The sequence below is a fragment of the Oncorhynchus kisutch genome, linkage group LG11 (genome assembly GCF_002021735.2).
Source record: "Oncorhynchus kisutch isolate 150728-3 linkage group LG11, Okis_V2, whole genome shotgun sequence".
Classification (NCBI taxonomy): domain Eukaryota; kingdom Metazoa; phylum Chordata; class Actinopteri; order Salmoniformes; family Salmonidae; genus Oncorhynchus; species Oncorhynchus kisutch.
The window spans coordinates 90,102,059-90,115,987 of NC_034184.2; the positions used below are offsets into that span (position 1 = coordinate 90,102,059).

Below are 13,929 nucleotides of genomic sequence, written 5' to 3' on the forward strand. Positions count from 1 at the left end.
GGTGTATGTCTGGTCTCTCTGTCTCCTCTAGTTGGTCTGGCCTACTGTAACCTGGTGTATGTCCGGTCTCTCTGTCTCCTTCTAGTTGGTCTGGCCTACTGTAACCTGGTGTGTGTCTGGTCTCTCTGTCTCCTCTAGTTGGTCTGGCCTACTGTAACCTGGTGTATGTCTGGTCTCTCTGTCTCCTCTAGTTGGTCTGGCCTACTGTAACCTGGTGTCTGACTGGTATCTCTCCTGTAGTTGGTATGGCCTACTGTAACCTGGTGTATGACTGGTCTCTCTCCTGTAGTTGGTCTGGCCTACTGTAACCTGGTGTATGACTGGTCTCTCTCCTGTAGTTGGTCTGGCCTACTGTAACCTGGTGTATGACTGGTCTCTCTCGTGTAGTTGGTCTGGCCTACTGTAACCTGGTGTATGACTGGTCTCTCTCCTGTAGTTGGTCTGGCCTACTGTAACCTGGTGTATGACTGGTCTCTCTCCTGTAGTTGGTCTGGCCTACTGTAACCTGGTGTATGTCTGGTCTCTCTCTCTCCTGTAATTGGTCTGGCCTACTGTAACCTGGTGTATGACTGGTCTCTCTCCTGTAGTTGGTCTGGCCTGCTGTAACCTGGTGTCTGACTGGTCTCTCTCCTGTAGTTGGTCTGGCCTACTGTCACCTGGTGTATGACTGGTCTCTCTCCTGTAGTTGGTCTGGCCTACTGTAACCTGGTGTCTGACTGGTCTCTCTCCTGTAGTTGGTCTGGCCTACTGTAACATGGTGTCAGACTGGTCTCTCTCCGGTAGTTGGTCTGGCCTACTGTAACCTGGTGTCTGACTGGTCTCTCTCCTGTAGTTGGTCTGGCCTACTGTAACCTGGTGTATGACTGGTCTCTCTCCTGTAGTTGGTCTGGCCTACTGTAACCTGGTGTATGTCTGGTCTCTCTCTCTCCTGTAATTGGTCTGGCCTACTGTAACCTGGTGTATGACTGGTCTCTCTCCTGTAGTTGGTCTGGCCTGCTGTAACCTGGTGTCTGACTGGTCTCTCTCCTGTAGTTGGTCTGGCCTACTGTCACCTGGTGTATGACTGGTCTCTCTCCTGTAGTTTGTCTTGCCTACTGTAACCTGGTGTCTGACTGGTCTCTCTCCTGTAGTTGGTCTGGCCTACTGTAACATGGTGTCAGACTGGTCTCTCTCCGGTAGTTGGTCTGGCCTACTGTAACCTGGTGTCTGACTGGTCTCTCTCCTGTAGTTGGTCTGGCCTACTGTAACCTGGTGTATGACTGTTCTTCTCCTGTAGTTGGTCTGGCCTACTGTAACCTGGTGTATGACTGGTCTCTCTCGTGTAGTTAGTCTGGCCTACTGTAACGTGGTGTATGACTGGTCTCTCTCCTGTAGTTGGTCTGGCCTGCTGTAACCTGGTGTATGACTGGTCTCTCTCCTGTAGTTGGTCTGGCCTACTGTAACCTGGTGTATGTCTGGTCTCTCTCCTGTAGTTGGTATGGCCTACTGTAACCTGGTGTATGTCTGGTCTCTCTGTCTCCTGTAGTTGGCCTGGCCTACTGTAACCTGGTGTCTTTCTGGTCTCGCTGTCTCCTGTAGTTGGTCTGGCCTACTGTAACCTGGTGTATGTCTGGTCTCTCTGTCTCCTGTAGTTGGTCTGACCTACTGTAACCTGGTGTATAACTGGTCTCTCTGTCTCCTGTAGTTGGCCTGGCCTACTGTAACCTGGTGTCTGTCTGGTCTCTCTGTCTCCTCTAGTTGGTCTGGCCTACTGTAACCTGGTGTATGTCTGCTCTCTGTCTCCTCTAGTTGGTCTGGCCTACTGTAACCTGGTGTTTGTCTGGTCTCTCTGTCTCCTCTAGTTGGTCTGGCCTACTGTAACCTGGTGTCTGACTGGTCTCTCTCATGTAGTTGGTCTGGCCTACTGTAACCTGGTGTATGACTGGTCTCTCTCCTGTAGTTGGTCTGGCCTACTGTAACCTGGTGTATGACTGGTTTCTCTCCTGTAGTTGGTCTGGCCTACTGTAACCTGGTGTAGGTCTGGTCTCTCTCCTGTAGTTGGTCTGGCCTACTGTAACCTGGTGTATGTCTGGTCTCTCTGTCTCCTCTAGTTGGTCTGGCATACTGTAACCTGGTGTATGTCTGTTCTCTCTCTCTCCTCTAGTTGGTCTGGCCTACTGTAACCTGGTGTATGTCTGGTCTCTCTGTCTCCTCTAGTTGGTCTGGCCTACTGTAACCTGGTGTATGTCTGGTCTCTCTCCTGTAGTTGGTCTGGCCTACTGTAACCTGGTGTATGTCTGGTCTCTCTGTCTCCTGTAGTTGGTCTGGCCTACTGTAACCTGGTGTATGACTGGTCTCTCTGTCTCCTGTAGTTGGCCTGGCCTACTGTAACCTGGTGTGTGTCTGGTCTCTCTGTCTCTAGTTGGTCTGGCCTACTGTAACCTGGTGTATGTCTGCTCTCTGTCTCCTCTAGTTGGTCTGGCCTACTGTAACCTGGTGTATGTCTGGTCTCTCTGTCTCCTCTAGTTGGTCTGGCCTACTGTAACCTGGTGTCTAACTGGTCTCTCTCCTGTAGTTGGTCTGGCCTACTGTAACCTGGTGTATGTCTGGTCTCTCTGTCTCCTCTAGTTGGTCTGGCCTACTGTAACCTGGTTTATGTCTGGTCTCTCTCTCTCCTCTAGTTGGTCTGGCCTACTGTAACCTGGTGTATGTCTGGTCTCTCTGTCTCCTCTAGTTGGTCTGGCCTACTGTAACCTGGTGTATGTCTGGTCTCTCTCCTGTAGTTGCTCTGACCTACTGTAACCTGGTGTCTGACTGGTCTCTCTGTCTCCTGTAGTTGGTCTGGCCTACTGTAACCTGGTGTCTGACTGGTCTCTCTGTCTCCTGTAGTTGGTCTGGCCTACTGTAACCTGGTGTCTGACTAGTCTCTCTGTCTCCTGTAGTTGGTCTGGCCTATTGTAACCTGGTGCCTGACTGTTCTCTCTGTCTCCTGTAGTTGGTCTGGCCTACTGTAACCTGGTGCCTGACTGGTCTCTCTGTCTCCTGTAGTTGGTCTGGCCTACTGTAACCTGGTGTCTGACTGGTCTCTCTGTCTCCTGTAGTTGGTCTGGCCTACTGTAACCTGGTGTCTGACTGGTCTCTCTTCCTCCTGTAGTTGGTCTGTCCTACTGTAACCTGGTTTCTGACTGGTCTCTCTGCCTCCTGTAGTTGGTCTGTCCTACTGTAACCTGGTGTACGACTGGTCTCTCTGTCTCCTGTAGTTGGTCTCTCCTACTGTAACCTGGTGTCTGACTGGTCTCTCTTTCTCCTGTAGTTGGTCTGGCCTACTGTAACCTGGTGTACGACTGGGTGAAGGCAGCGGTGATGTTTGGGGTGATCAACACTGTGTCTAGACTGGATCATCTGGACCCTCCTCAACCTCCAAAATGTATCACAATGCTCTACGTCTTCTCTGAGACGTATGTCAACAGACCTATCACACCTTCTCCCTTCTCCACATCTTTCTGTTTTCAACCAAATCATTTGTTATTTCTCTCCCTCATAGACACTTTGACAGAGGAATAAATGACTGGCTGTGCAAGTAAGTCACCGGCATGTTCATTCATTCATAGCAAACATCAGAGCTGTAATCTCAGAGCTGTAATCTCAGAGCTGTAATCTCAGAGCTGTAATCTCAGAGCTGTGTCTGTCTGTGTCTCCAGTTATGTGTCTATGTCTCCAGTTATGTGTCTGTGTCTCCAGGTATGTGTCTGTGTCTCCAGGTATGTGTCTGTGTCTCCAGTTATGTGTCTGTGTCTCCAGTTATGTGTCTATGTCTCCAGGTATGTGTCTGTGTCTCCAGGTATGTGTCTGTGTCTCCAGGTATGTGTCTGTGTCTCCAGGTATGTGTCTGTGTCTCCAGTTATGTGTCTATGTCTCCAGGTATGTGTCTATGTCTCCAGGTATGTGTCTGTGTCTCCAGGTATGTGTCTGTGTCTCCAGGTATGTGTCTGTGTCTCCAGATATGTGTCTGTGTCTCCAGGTATGTGTATGATTACCTGTGTCTGTGTCTCCAGGTATGTGTATAACTACCTGGGAGGGAAGCATGACACTGTGTGGGATGAGGCCATTGCTACGCTGTGTACTTTTGGCATCACTGTGCTGTGGCTGGGACCCTGTCAGGTGGTGTTCATCTGGGCCTTCTTCAACTGCTTCGGACTCAACTTCGAGCTCTGGACCGCCAAGTTCGTCTGCATGGAACCCTTTGCTTCTGTAGAGGTAAGAGAGAGCAATGCTAGTCGATACCTACAAACTTCCAATCAATGCGCTATTGCTAGTTAACATTGGCTCGCAAACAACCATAAACTTCCTCCGTACTGGACACAAGAGACATTAAAATGGTATCCACGACGAGTTCATCTGACTCTAGGGAAGTAGGTAAAGGGCCTCTGACAAAATCACTTCAACACCTTTAACTCTCTCTCTCTCTAGATGGCGATGTCTCCTGCTGTGTCTTGTATGATCAGAGCTCTGTTTTAACTCCTCTCCTCTCCTCTCCTCTCCTCTCCTCTCCTCTCCTCTCCTCTCCTCTCCTCTCCTCTCCTCTCCTCTCCTCTCCTCTCCTCTCCTCTCCTCTCCTCTCCTCTCCTCTCCTCTCCTCTCCTCTCCTCTCCTCTCCTCTCCTCTCCTCTCCTCTCCTCTCCTCTCCTCTCCTCTCCTCCAGATGGCGCTGTGTCTCCTATGATCAAAAGTCTGTTTAACATCTCTCCCTCTCCCTCTCCTCTCTTCTCGATGGTGATGTCTCCTGCTGTTTCGTATGATCAGAGCTCTGTTTAACATCTCTCTCTCTTCCTCTCCCTCATCCTGTCCTCTCCTCTAGATGGCGATGTCTCCTGCCATGTCTCGTAGGATCAGAGCTGTGTTCAACACCTTTAACTTCTGGACCATCGTCCTCTACAACATCATCGCTCTCAACAGCCTGGAGTTCACTAAGCTGGTCGCCAGGAGACTGCTGCTTAAAGGTAACAGATAGTTAGATTTCCCCTCAACAGCCCGGAATTCACTAAGCTGGTCGCCAGGAGACTGCTGCTTAAAGGTAACAGATAGTTAGATTTCCCCTCAACAGCCTGGAGTTCACTAAGCTGGTCGCCAGGAGACTGCTGCTTAAAGGTAACAGTTAGTTAGATTTCCCCTCAACAGCCTGGAGTTCACTAAGCTGGTCGCCAGGAGACTGCTGCTTAAAGGTAACAGTTAGTTAGATTTCCCCTCAACAGCCTGGAGTTCACTAAGCTGGTCGCCAGGAGACTGCTGCTTAAAGGTAACAGATAGTTAGATTTCCCCTCAACAGCCTGGAGTTCACTAAGCTGGTCGCCAGGAGACTGCTGCTTAAAGGTAACAGTTAGATTTCCTTCTGACCTGTCTCTTGATCTCGATGTTGAAGATCGTCAATGCTCATACTGAACATGATATTGAACAACTGTTTTGGTTTTGGTACTGGCATACTATGATCACACTATATGTTACTATGTTATATAGTAACTAGACCTAGTATTTCCTTGAGTAACAGTAGACATACTATGACTGACTCCTCCGCCTCCAAGCTTCCCCATCACCACCATCACTGTGATGATAACTAGTGTGTTAATGTATATATAGTTATTAGACTATGTTGACTTGTTCCTCCGCCTCCAAGCTTCCCCATCACCACCATCACTGTGTTGATAACTAGTATGTTAATGTATATATAGTTATTAGTGTCCCATGTTGACTTGTTCCTCCCCCTCCAGGCTTCCCATCACCACCATCACTATGATGACAACTAGTATGTTAATGTATATATAGTTATTAGACTATGTTGACTTGTTCCTCCGCCTCCAAGCTTCCCCATCACCACCATCACTGTGATGATAACTAGTATGTTAATGTATATATAGTTATTAGACTATGTTGACTTGTTCCTCCGCCTCCAAGCTTCCCATCACCACCATCACTATGATGACAACTAGTATGTTACTTTATATATAGCTATTACACTTAAGTGATAATGCCCGAGAAGCTGCCAATATATCCTCCAAACGTCGGCTTAAAGGGCATTTTCATGTTTATACAACGGGAGAACAACACATTCAAATAATGACTTGACATATTTTCATTAAAAACATTATTTTGAAGAATTTATTCATACTATTTCATCCTTCCACAAGATTTAGTCCCGACACAAATCTAGGGTTGCTACCCAAGCTAGCTGGTCGTTCGTTCTATAGGTTCGGTTGCCAGAGACGCGACCCAGCCTTTCAGTCTTTTTGTTCTGTATCTATGGATGCGACCCAGATGTTCATTATACATGTTCGATTGCCATACTGGCTGGCAACATTCGTATCCGTTGCTAACTAGCCAACTACGGCTAACTTACAGTCACGTCAAAAAGTGCAGCCAGAATAACTGCAAAGTAGCCACATTTGCATTTGTTTAAGCAGTTTTCTAGTGACATTTATTTGGATACATCCATAACTATGAACTAATGGGGTGCGATTTCACCTGGTATAGAAAATGTGTTCTCTCATTAGGATACTGTTGTTCAGAGGAGCTAGCCAACAACACAGTAACAACACAGCTAACAACACAGCTAACAACACAGTTAACAACACAGCTACAGTAATACAACACAGCCAACAACACAGTAACAACACAGCCAACAACACAGCAACAACATAGCTAACAACACAGCTAACAACACAGACAACAACACAGCTAACAACACAGCTAACAACACAGCAAACAACACAGCAAACAACACAGCTACAGTAATACAACACAGCTAACAACACAGCAACAACACAGCCAACAACACAGCAACAACACAGATAACAACACAGCCAACAACACAGCAACCACACAGCCAACAACACAGCAACAACACAGCCAACAACATAGCAACAACACAGCTAACAACACAGCTACAGTAATACAACACAGCCAACAACACAGCAACAACACAGCCAACAACACAGCAACAACACAGCCAACAACACAGCCAACAACACAGCTAACAACACAGCTAACAACACAGCTACAGTAATACAACACAGCCAACAACACAGCAACAACACAGCCAACAACACAGCAACAACACAGACAACAACACAGCCAACAACACAGCTAACAACACAGCTAACAACACAGCTAACAACACAGCTACAGTAATACAACACAGCCAAAAACACAGCCAACAACACAGCAACAACACAGCCAACAACACAGCAACAACACAGACAACAACACAGCCAACAACACAGCTAACACAATAACTTCAAACTGAAGCTGGAAAGACTGAAAACTAGCTGCACTTTGTTTCATTTCACCTTTTTTCAATTTACATTTCCTTGTATAAATCCATAAAAATGGTCTCTTCCCGACTCCCGAGCCCTACACGTTCATTACAGCTGGAGATCGAAGTTCAATATTGAAACAATGTTGCAAATGTCGGAGAGACAGACAGCAAGGTTTATACAAATCTCAGCTGTTGGAAACTAAATGTTAGTCTAAAAGAAATGTGAGATAATGTCTTGATGCTTTTTATAGTGGAGATCAAGTTTATAAATTACCTGGCTGGGCTGATGAGACATTGCGCAGTCAAATGGAACAGAGCAAATAGGCATTTTAACATCATAGATTTAGACTGTGGTAACTTGTGGAATAAACACCAGCTGGAATAAGGTGTTAACCAATCAGCATTAAGGATTAGACCCACCCGTTGTATAAATATAGTTATTAGTGCCCCATGTTGACTTGTTCCACCCCCTCCAAGCTTCCCCATCACCACCATCACTATGATGATAACTAGTATGTTAATGTATATATAGTTATTAGACGATGTTGACTTGTTCCACCCCCTCCAGGCTTCCCATCACCACCATCACTGTGTTGATAACTAGTATGTTAATGTATATATAGTTATTAGTGTCCCATGTTGACTTGTTCCTCCGCCTCCAAGCTTCCCCATCACCACCATCACTGTGTTGATAACTAGTATGTTAATGTATATATAGTTATTAGACTATGTTGACTTGTTCCACCCCCTCCAAGCTTCCCCATCACCACCATCACTGTGATGATAACTAGTATGTTAATGTATATATAGTTATTAGACTATGTTGACTTGTTCCACCCCCTCCAAGCTTCCCCATCACCACCATCACTGTGATGATAACTAGTATGTTAATGTATATATAGTTATTAGACTATGTTGACTTGTTCCTCCGCCTCCAAGCTTCCCCATCACCACCATCACTGTGTTGATAACTAGTATGTTAATGTATATATAGTTATTAGTGTCCCATGTTGACTTGTTCCACCCCCTCCAAGCTTCCCCATCACCACCATCACTGTGTTGATAACTAGTATGTTAATGTATATATAGTTATTAGACGATGTTGACTTGTTCCACCCCCTCCAGGCTTCCCATCACCACCATCACTGTGATGATAACTAGTATGTTAATGTATATATAGTTATTAGTGTCCCATGTTGACTTGTTCCACCCCCTCCAGGCTTCCCCATCACCACCATCACTGTGATGATAACTAGTATGTTAATGTATATATAGTTATTAGTGTCCCATGTTGACTTGTTCCACCCCCTACAGGCTTCCCCATCACCACCATCACTGTCTTCATAGTGACCTATTGTCTTGTCCAGCTCATCAAGGAGAGAGAGAGAAGACAGGCTCTGATCGATGACCCCGACCCCATCCCTCCCCCCGCCCCCGTCCCTCCCCCCGCCCCCGCCCCCACAACAGTCACGTCCACAGCCCCCATTCAGCCGGTGGTGGACCCCAGCAAGGAGAAAGCAGAGTAGTGATTGGAGGGTGACAGTGTCTGTCAAAGTCCCAAATGTCTTTATGAGTCATGGTTTCCTCTGTGTCATCATGGAGATGGCGAGGCTACAGTTAATCGACCAGGTATATTTAGATGTTCTTCATAGCAATCAAATCTATTGAGCAGCAATATCTACAGTGCCTTGCGAAAGTATTCGGCCCCCTTGAACTTTGCGACCTTTTGCCACATTTCAGGCTTCAAACATAAAGATATAAAACTGTATTTTTTTGTGAAGAATCAACAACAAGTGGGACACAATCATGAAGTGGAACGACATTTATTGGATATTTAAAACTTTTTTTACAAATCAAAAACGGAAAAATTGGGCGTGCAAAATTATTCAGTTAATACTTTGTAGCGCCACCTTTTGCTGTGATTACAGCTGTAAGTCGCTTGGGGTATGTCTCTATCAGTTTTGCACATCGAGAGACTGACATTTTTTCCCATTCCTCCTTGAAATATCCAATAAATGTCGTTCCACTTCATGATTGTGTCCCACTTGTTGTTGATTCTTCACAAAAAAATACAGTTTTATATCTTTATGTTTGAAGCCTGAAATGTGGCAAAAGGTCGCAAAGTTCAAGGGGGCCGAATACTTTCGCAAGGCACTGTATCTACTGTAATATCGACAAAGAGCAATATCTAAGATTTCTACTCAGTCTACTGCCTAAAACACCCTGAGAGTGCTGTCATCAATATAGATTTTCTACAATGTTTTAATCAGAAGTTGTGTTTCATTGCTAATCATGTAAAACTGCCTTTATTGTAATTAAATCCTCTAGGTGGTGTTCAAAGATGTGATTTTAACTAAGATCCACACCTCTGGTTTTAACTAAGATCCACACATCTGGGAGTCTTGTGGTTTTAACTAAGATCCACACCTCTGGTTTTAACTAAGATCCACACCTCTGGGAGTCTTGTGGTTTTAACTAAGATCCACACCTCTGGGAGTCTTGTGGTTTTAACTAAGATACACACCTCTGGTTTTAACTAAGATCCACCCTCTGGTTTTAACTAAGATACACACCTCTGGTTTTAACTAAGATCCACACCTCTGGTTTTAACTAAGATCCACACCTCTGGGAGTCTTATGGTTTTAACTAAGATCCACACCTCTGGTTTTAACTAAGATACACACCTCTGGGAGTCTTATGGTTTTAACTAAGATCCACACCTCTGGGAGTCTTGTGGTTTTAACTAAGATACACACCTCTGGTTTTAACTAAGATACACACCTCTGGTTTTAACTAAGATACACACCTCTGGTTTTAACTAAGATACACACCTCTGGGAGTCTTATGGTTTTAACTAAGATCCACACTTCTGGTTTTAACTAAGATACACACCTCTGGGAGTCTTGTGGTTTTAACTAAGATCCACACCTCTGGTTTTAACTAAGATACACACCTCTGGTTTTAACTAAGATACACACCTCTGGTTTTAACTAAGATCCACACCTCTGGTTTTAACCAAGATCCACACCTCTGGTTTTAACTAAGATACACACCTCTGGTTTTAACTAAGATACACACCTCTGGTTTTAACTAAGATACACACCTCTGGGAGTCTTATGGTTTTAACTAAGATCCACACTTCTGGTTTTAACTAAGATACACACCTCTGGGAGTCTTGTGGTTTTAACTAAGATCCACACCTCTGGTTTTAACTAAGATACACACCTCTGGTTTTAACTAAGATACACACCTCTGGTTTTAACTAAGATACACACCTCTGGTTTTAACCAAGATCCACACCTCTGGTTTTAACTAAGATACACACCTCTGGTTTTAACTAAGATACACACCTCTGGTTTTAACTAAGATACACACCTCTGGTTTTAACTAAGATACACACCTCTGGGAGCCTTATGGTTTTAACTAAGATACACACCTCTGGGAGTCTTGTGGTTTTATCTAAGATCCCCACCTCTGGAGAAAGAAAGAGACAGAGAAAGAATGAGAGAGACCGTGAGAGAGTCAGAGAGAGAGTGTGAGGGAGAAAGAGAGACAATGAAAGAGACCGTGAGAGAGTCAGAGAGAGAGTGTGAGGGAGAAAGAGACAATGAGAGAGACTGTGAGAGAGTGTGAGGGAGAAAGAGAGACAATGAGAGAGTGTGAGGGAGAAAGAGAGACAATGAGAGAGTGTGAGGGAGAAAGAGAGACAATGAAAGAGACCGTGAGAGAGTCAGAGAGAGAGTGTGAGGGAGAAAGAGACAATGAGAGAGACTGTGAGAGAGTGTGAGGGAGAAAGAGAGACAATGAGAGAGACCGTGAGAGAGTCAGAGAGAGAGTGTGAGGGAGAAAGAGAGACAATGAAAGAGACCGTGAGAGTCAGAGAGACAGTGTGAGGGAGAAAGAGAGACAATGAGAGAGACCGTGTGAGAGTCAGAGAGACAGTGTGAGGGAGAAAGAGAGACAATGAGAGAGACCGTGAGAGTCAGAGAGACAGTGTGAGGGAGAAAGAGAGACAATGAGAGAGACCGTGAGAGTCAGAGAGACAGTGTGAGGGAGAAAGAGAGACAATGAGAGTCAGAGAGACAGTGTGAGGGAGAAAGAGAGACAATGAGAGAGACCGTGAGAGTCAGAGAGACAGTGTGAGGGAGAAAGAGAGACAATGAGAGAGACCGTGAGAGTCAGAGAGACAGTGTGAGGGAGAAAGAGAGAGACCATGAGAATCAGAGAGACAATGAGAGAGACCATGAGAATCAGAGAGACAATGAGAAACAGAGAGACAGTGTGAGGGAGAAAGAGAGACAATGAGAGAGACCGTGAGAAACAAAGAGAAAGAGGCTTAATAAGCACTATAAATATGACTGAGTCACTGTAGTAGATCCTGCGTCTGACTCAGAGTCCACGCTTACACCCTCTAATATGGAGAATGACCTCAATCTCAATACTCTCACTGGCGTGGCCCACACCCCCCACAGACTCCGCAAGGCGGGGGACCCACGAGCCCCAATACCCCCGTCTGACAGCAAGTTCTCCGTAGCCGTTGACTAAGTCTTGTACGAGATTAAGTTTGTTGTTAAGGTCCCACTCAATGATGAGCACAAAACTTCATAGGAATCCTCAGACTGAGCGATGAATTAATCACTGCCAGCTCACAATCCATTGAAGTCCTCCTCACGGTTCAGGAGTCCGTAAAAACAGGAAAACAAAATACAACAAAATTCGATGTAACCCTGACTTAATCTACACTACCGGTCAAAAGTTTTAGAACACTTACTCATTTAGGGGTTTTTCTTTTTTTGTACTATTTTCTACATCGTGGAATAATAAAATTTTTGCAGGAATCAGGAGGATAGAATTAAGGTCAGATTTGCCAAATGGAGGGTGATGGAGAGCTTTGTACGCGTCTCTGTGTGGGGAGTAAAGGTGGTCCAGAGTTATTTTCCCTCTGGTTGCACATTTAACATGCTGATAGAAATTTGTTGAAATGGATTGAAGTTTCCCTGCATTAAAGTCCCCGGCCACTAGGAGCACCCGTCTCTGGGTGAGTGTTTTCTTGTTTGCTTATGGCAGAATACAGCTCATTGAATGCTGTCTTCGGGCCAAGAAACACAAATAAACAAACAAAAAAACACAATCAGTTGGGGACACAAAAAACGTCTTCCTTCTTCTCTTTGCTTGTTCTTGCCATAAAATTGACTTCCCAAATAGGGATATCTTCTGTATACCACCTTACCTTGTCACAACACAACTGATTGGCTCAAATGCATTAAGAAGGAAAGAAATTCCACAAATTAACTTTTAAGAAGGCTCCCCTGTTAATTTAAATGCATTCCAGGTGACTACCTCATGAAACTGGTTGAGAGAATGCCAAGAGTTGGCAAAACTGCCATCAAGGCAAAGGGTGGCTATTTGATGTATTCACTATTATTCCATGATGTAGAAAATAGTAAAAATAAAGAAAAACCCTTGAATGAGTAGGTGTTCTAAAAAATTTGCCCGGTAGTACACCTATTTCAAAACCAAAATGTATAAAACAAGATTAAATCTGCAAGCAGTATTACCGAGTTTCAAGCTGGACACTAAGTTGCTTCATTATATGGCAAGAAAAGCCTGTCTAAGCTACATTATTATGGCCTCTGACACTGACATTACCCACTAAGTTAATCCTAAAAGTATGATCAGCTCAGAAACAACTTGTCACAGCTGTTGAAGGAGGAGAACCAAGGTTCATAGTGGTGAGCGTACATTTTCTATTATTAATCAAAGTGACGCCGAACAAAGAAATAACACTACAAAAACAAACCGTGACGCTATGTGCCCTAAAAAAAGTCAACTTCCCACACAGAAAGGAGGGAAAACGGGCTACTTAAGTATGGTTCCCAATCAGAGACAACGATTGACAGCTGTCCCTGATTGAGAACCATACCCGGCCAAAACATAGAAATACAAAAATGATAGATAACAAAACATAGAATGCCCATCCCAAATCACACCCTGACCAAACCAAATAGAGACATAAAAAGGCTCTCTAAGGTCAGGGCGTGACACAACTGATACCATTATCAGACACTGTTTTGCTCAACAATCGACCATGTTAACTGATGTTAGCTATAGATAAACTCAGAAAAAAAAGAAACATCCTCTCAAATGCGTTTATTTTCAGCAAACTTAACATGTGTAAATATTTGTATGAACATAACAAGATTCAACAACTGAGACATAAACTGAACAAGTTCCACAGACATGTGACTAACAGAGATGGACTAATGTGTCCTGAACAAAGGGGGGGGGGGGGGGTGTTAAAATAAAAAGTAACAGTCAGTATCTGGTGTGCTCGAACCTGGCGGAGAGCCACTGAATACTCGACAGTGGCTTCCTCATCTCATCGCTACTCCATCATCGCTCATCTAAACATATATGAAGAGTTGAACGCAATATGGTGGATGGACAACTACCAGGTCTCTACTTTCACCTGTCCACTTCTGTCACATCACTGCATATCTGAAGCAAAGGAGTTTAGAGGAGGAAGGAAGGTATAAGGAGTGGTGAGGAGGAAGGGGGAAGGGAAGGAGCAGAGAGGAGAAAGGAGGAAGGGAAAGAGTGGAGAGAAGGAAGGTGTGAGGAGTTTAGAGGAGGAAGGAAGG

General features: G+C 44.8%; 1 protein-coding gene across 1 annotated transcript in view; it reads left to right on the forward strand.

The window, feature by feature from the left end:
• The window catches only part of hhatlb (hedgehog acyltransferase like, b), a 40,938-nt gene extending 31,918 nt beyond the window's left edge, over window positions 1-9,020 (forward strand). The window contains exons 8-12 of the mRNA XM_031836468.1: window positions 3,293-3,437; window positions 3,524-3,559; window positions 4,035-4,236; window positions 4,838-4,979; window positions 8,603-9,020. Coding sequence (XP_031692328.1) covers window positions 3,293-3,437; window positions 3,524-3,559; window positions 4,035-4,236; window positions 4,838-4,979; window positions 8,603-8,814 — 737 coding nt within the window. The 3' untranslated portion in view covers window positions 8,815-9,020. The remainder of the gene's footprint in view (window positions 1-3,292; window positions 3,438-3,523; window positions 3,560-4,034; window positions 4,237-4,837; window positions 4,980-8,602) is intronic.
• The last annotated feature ends 4,909 nt before the right edge of the window (window positions 9,021-13,929 follow it).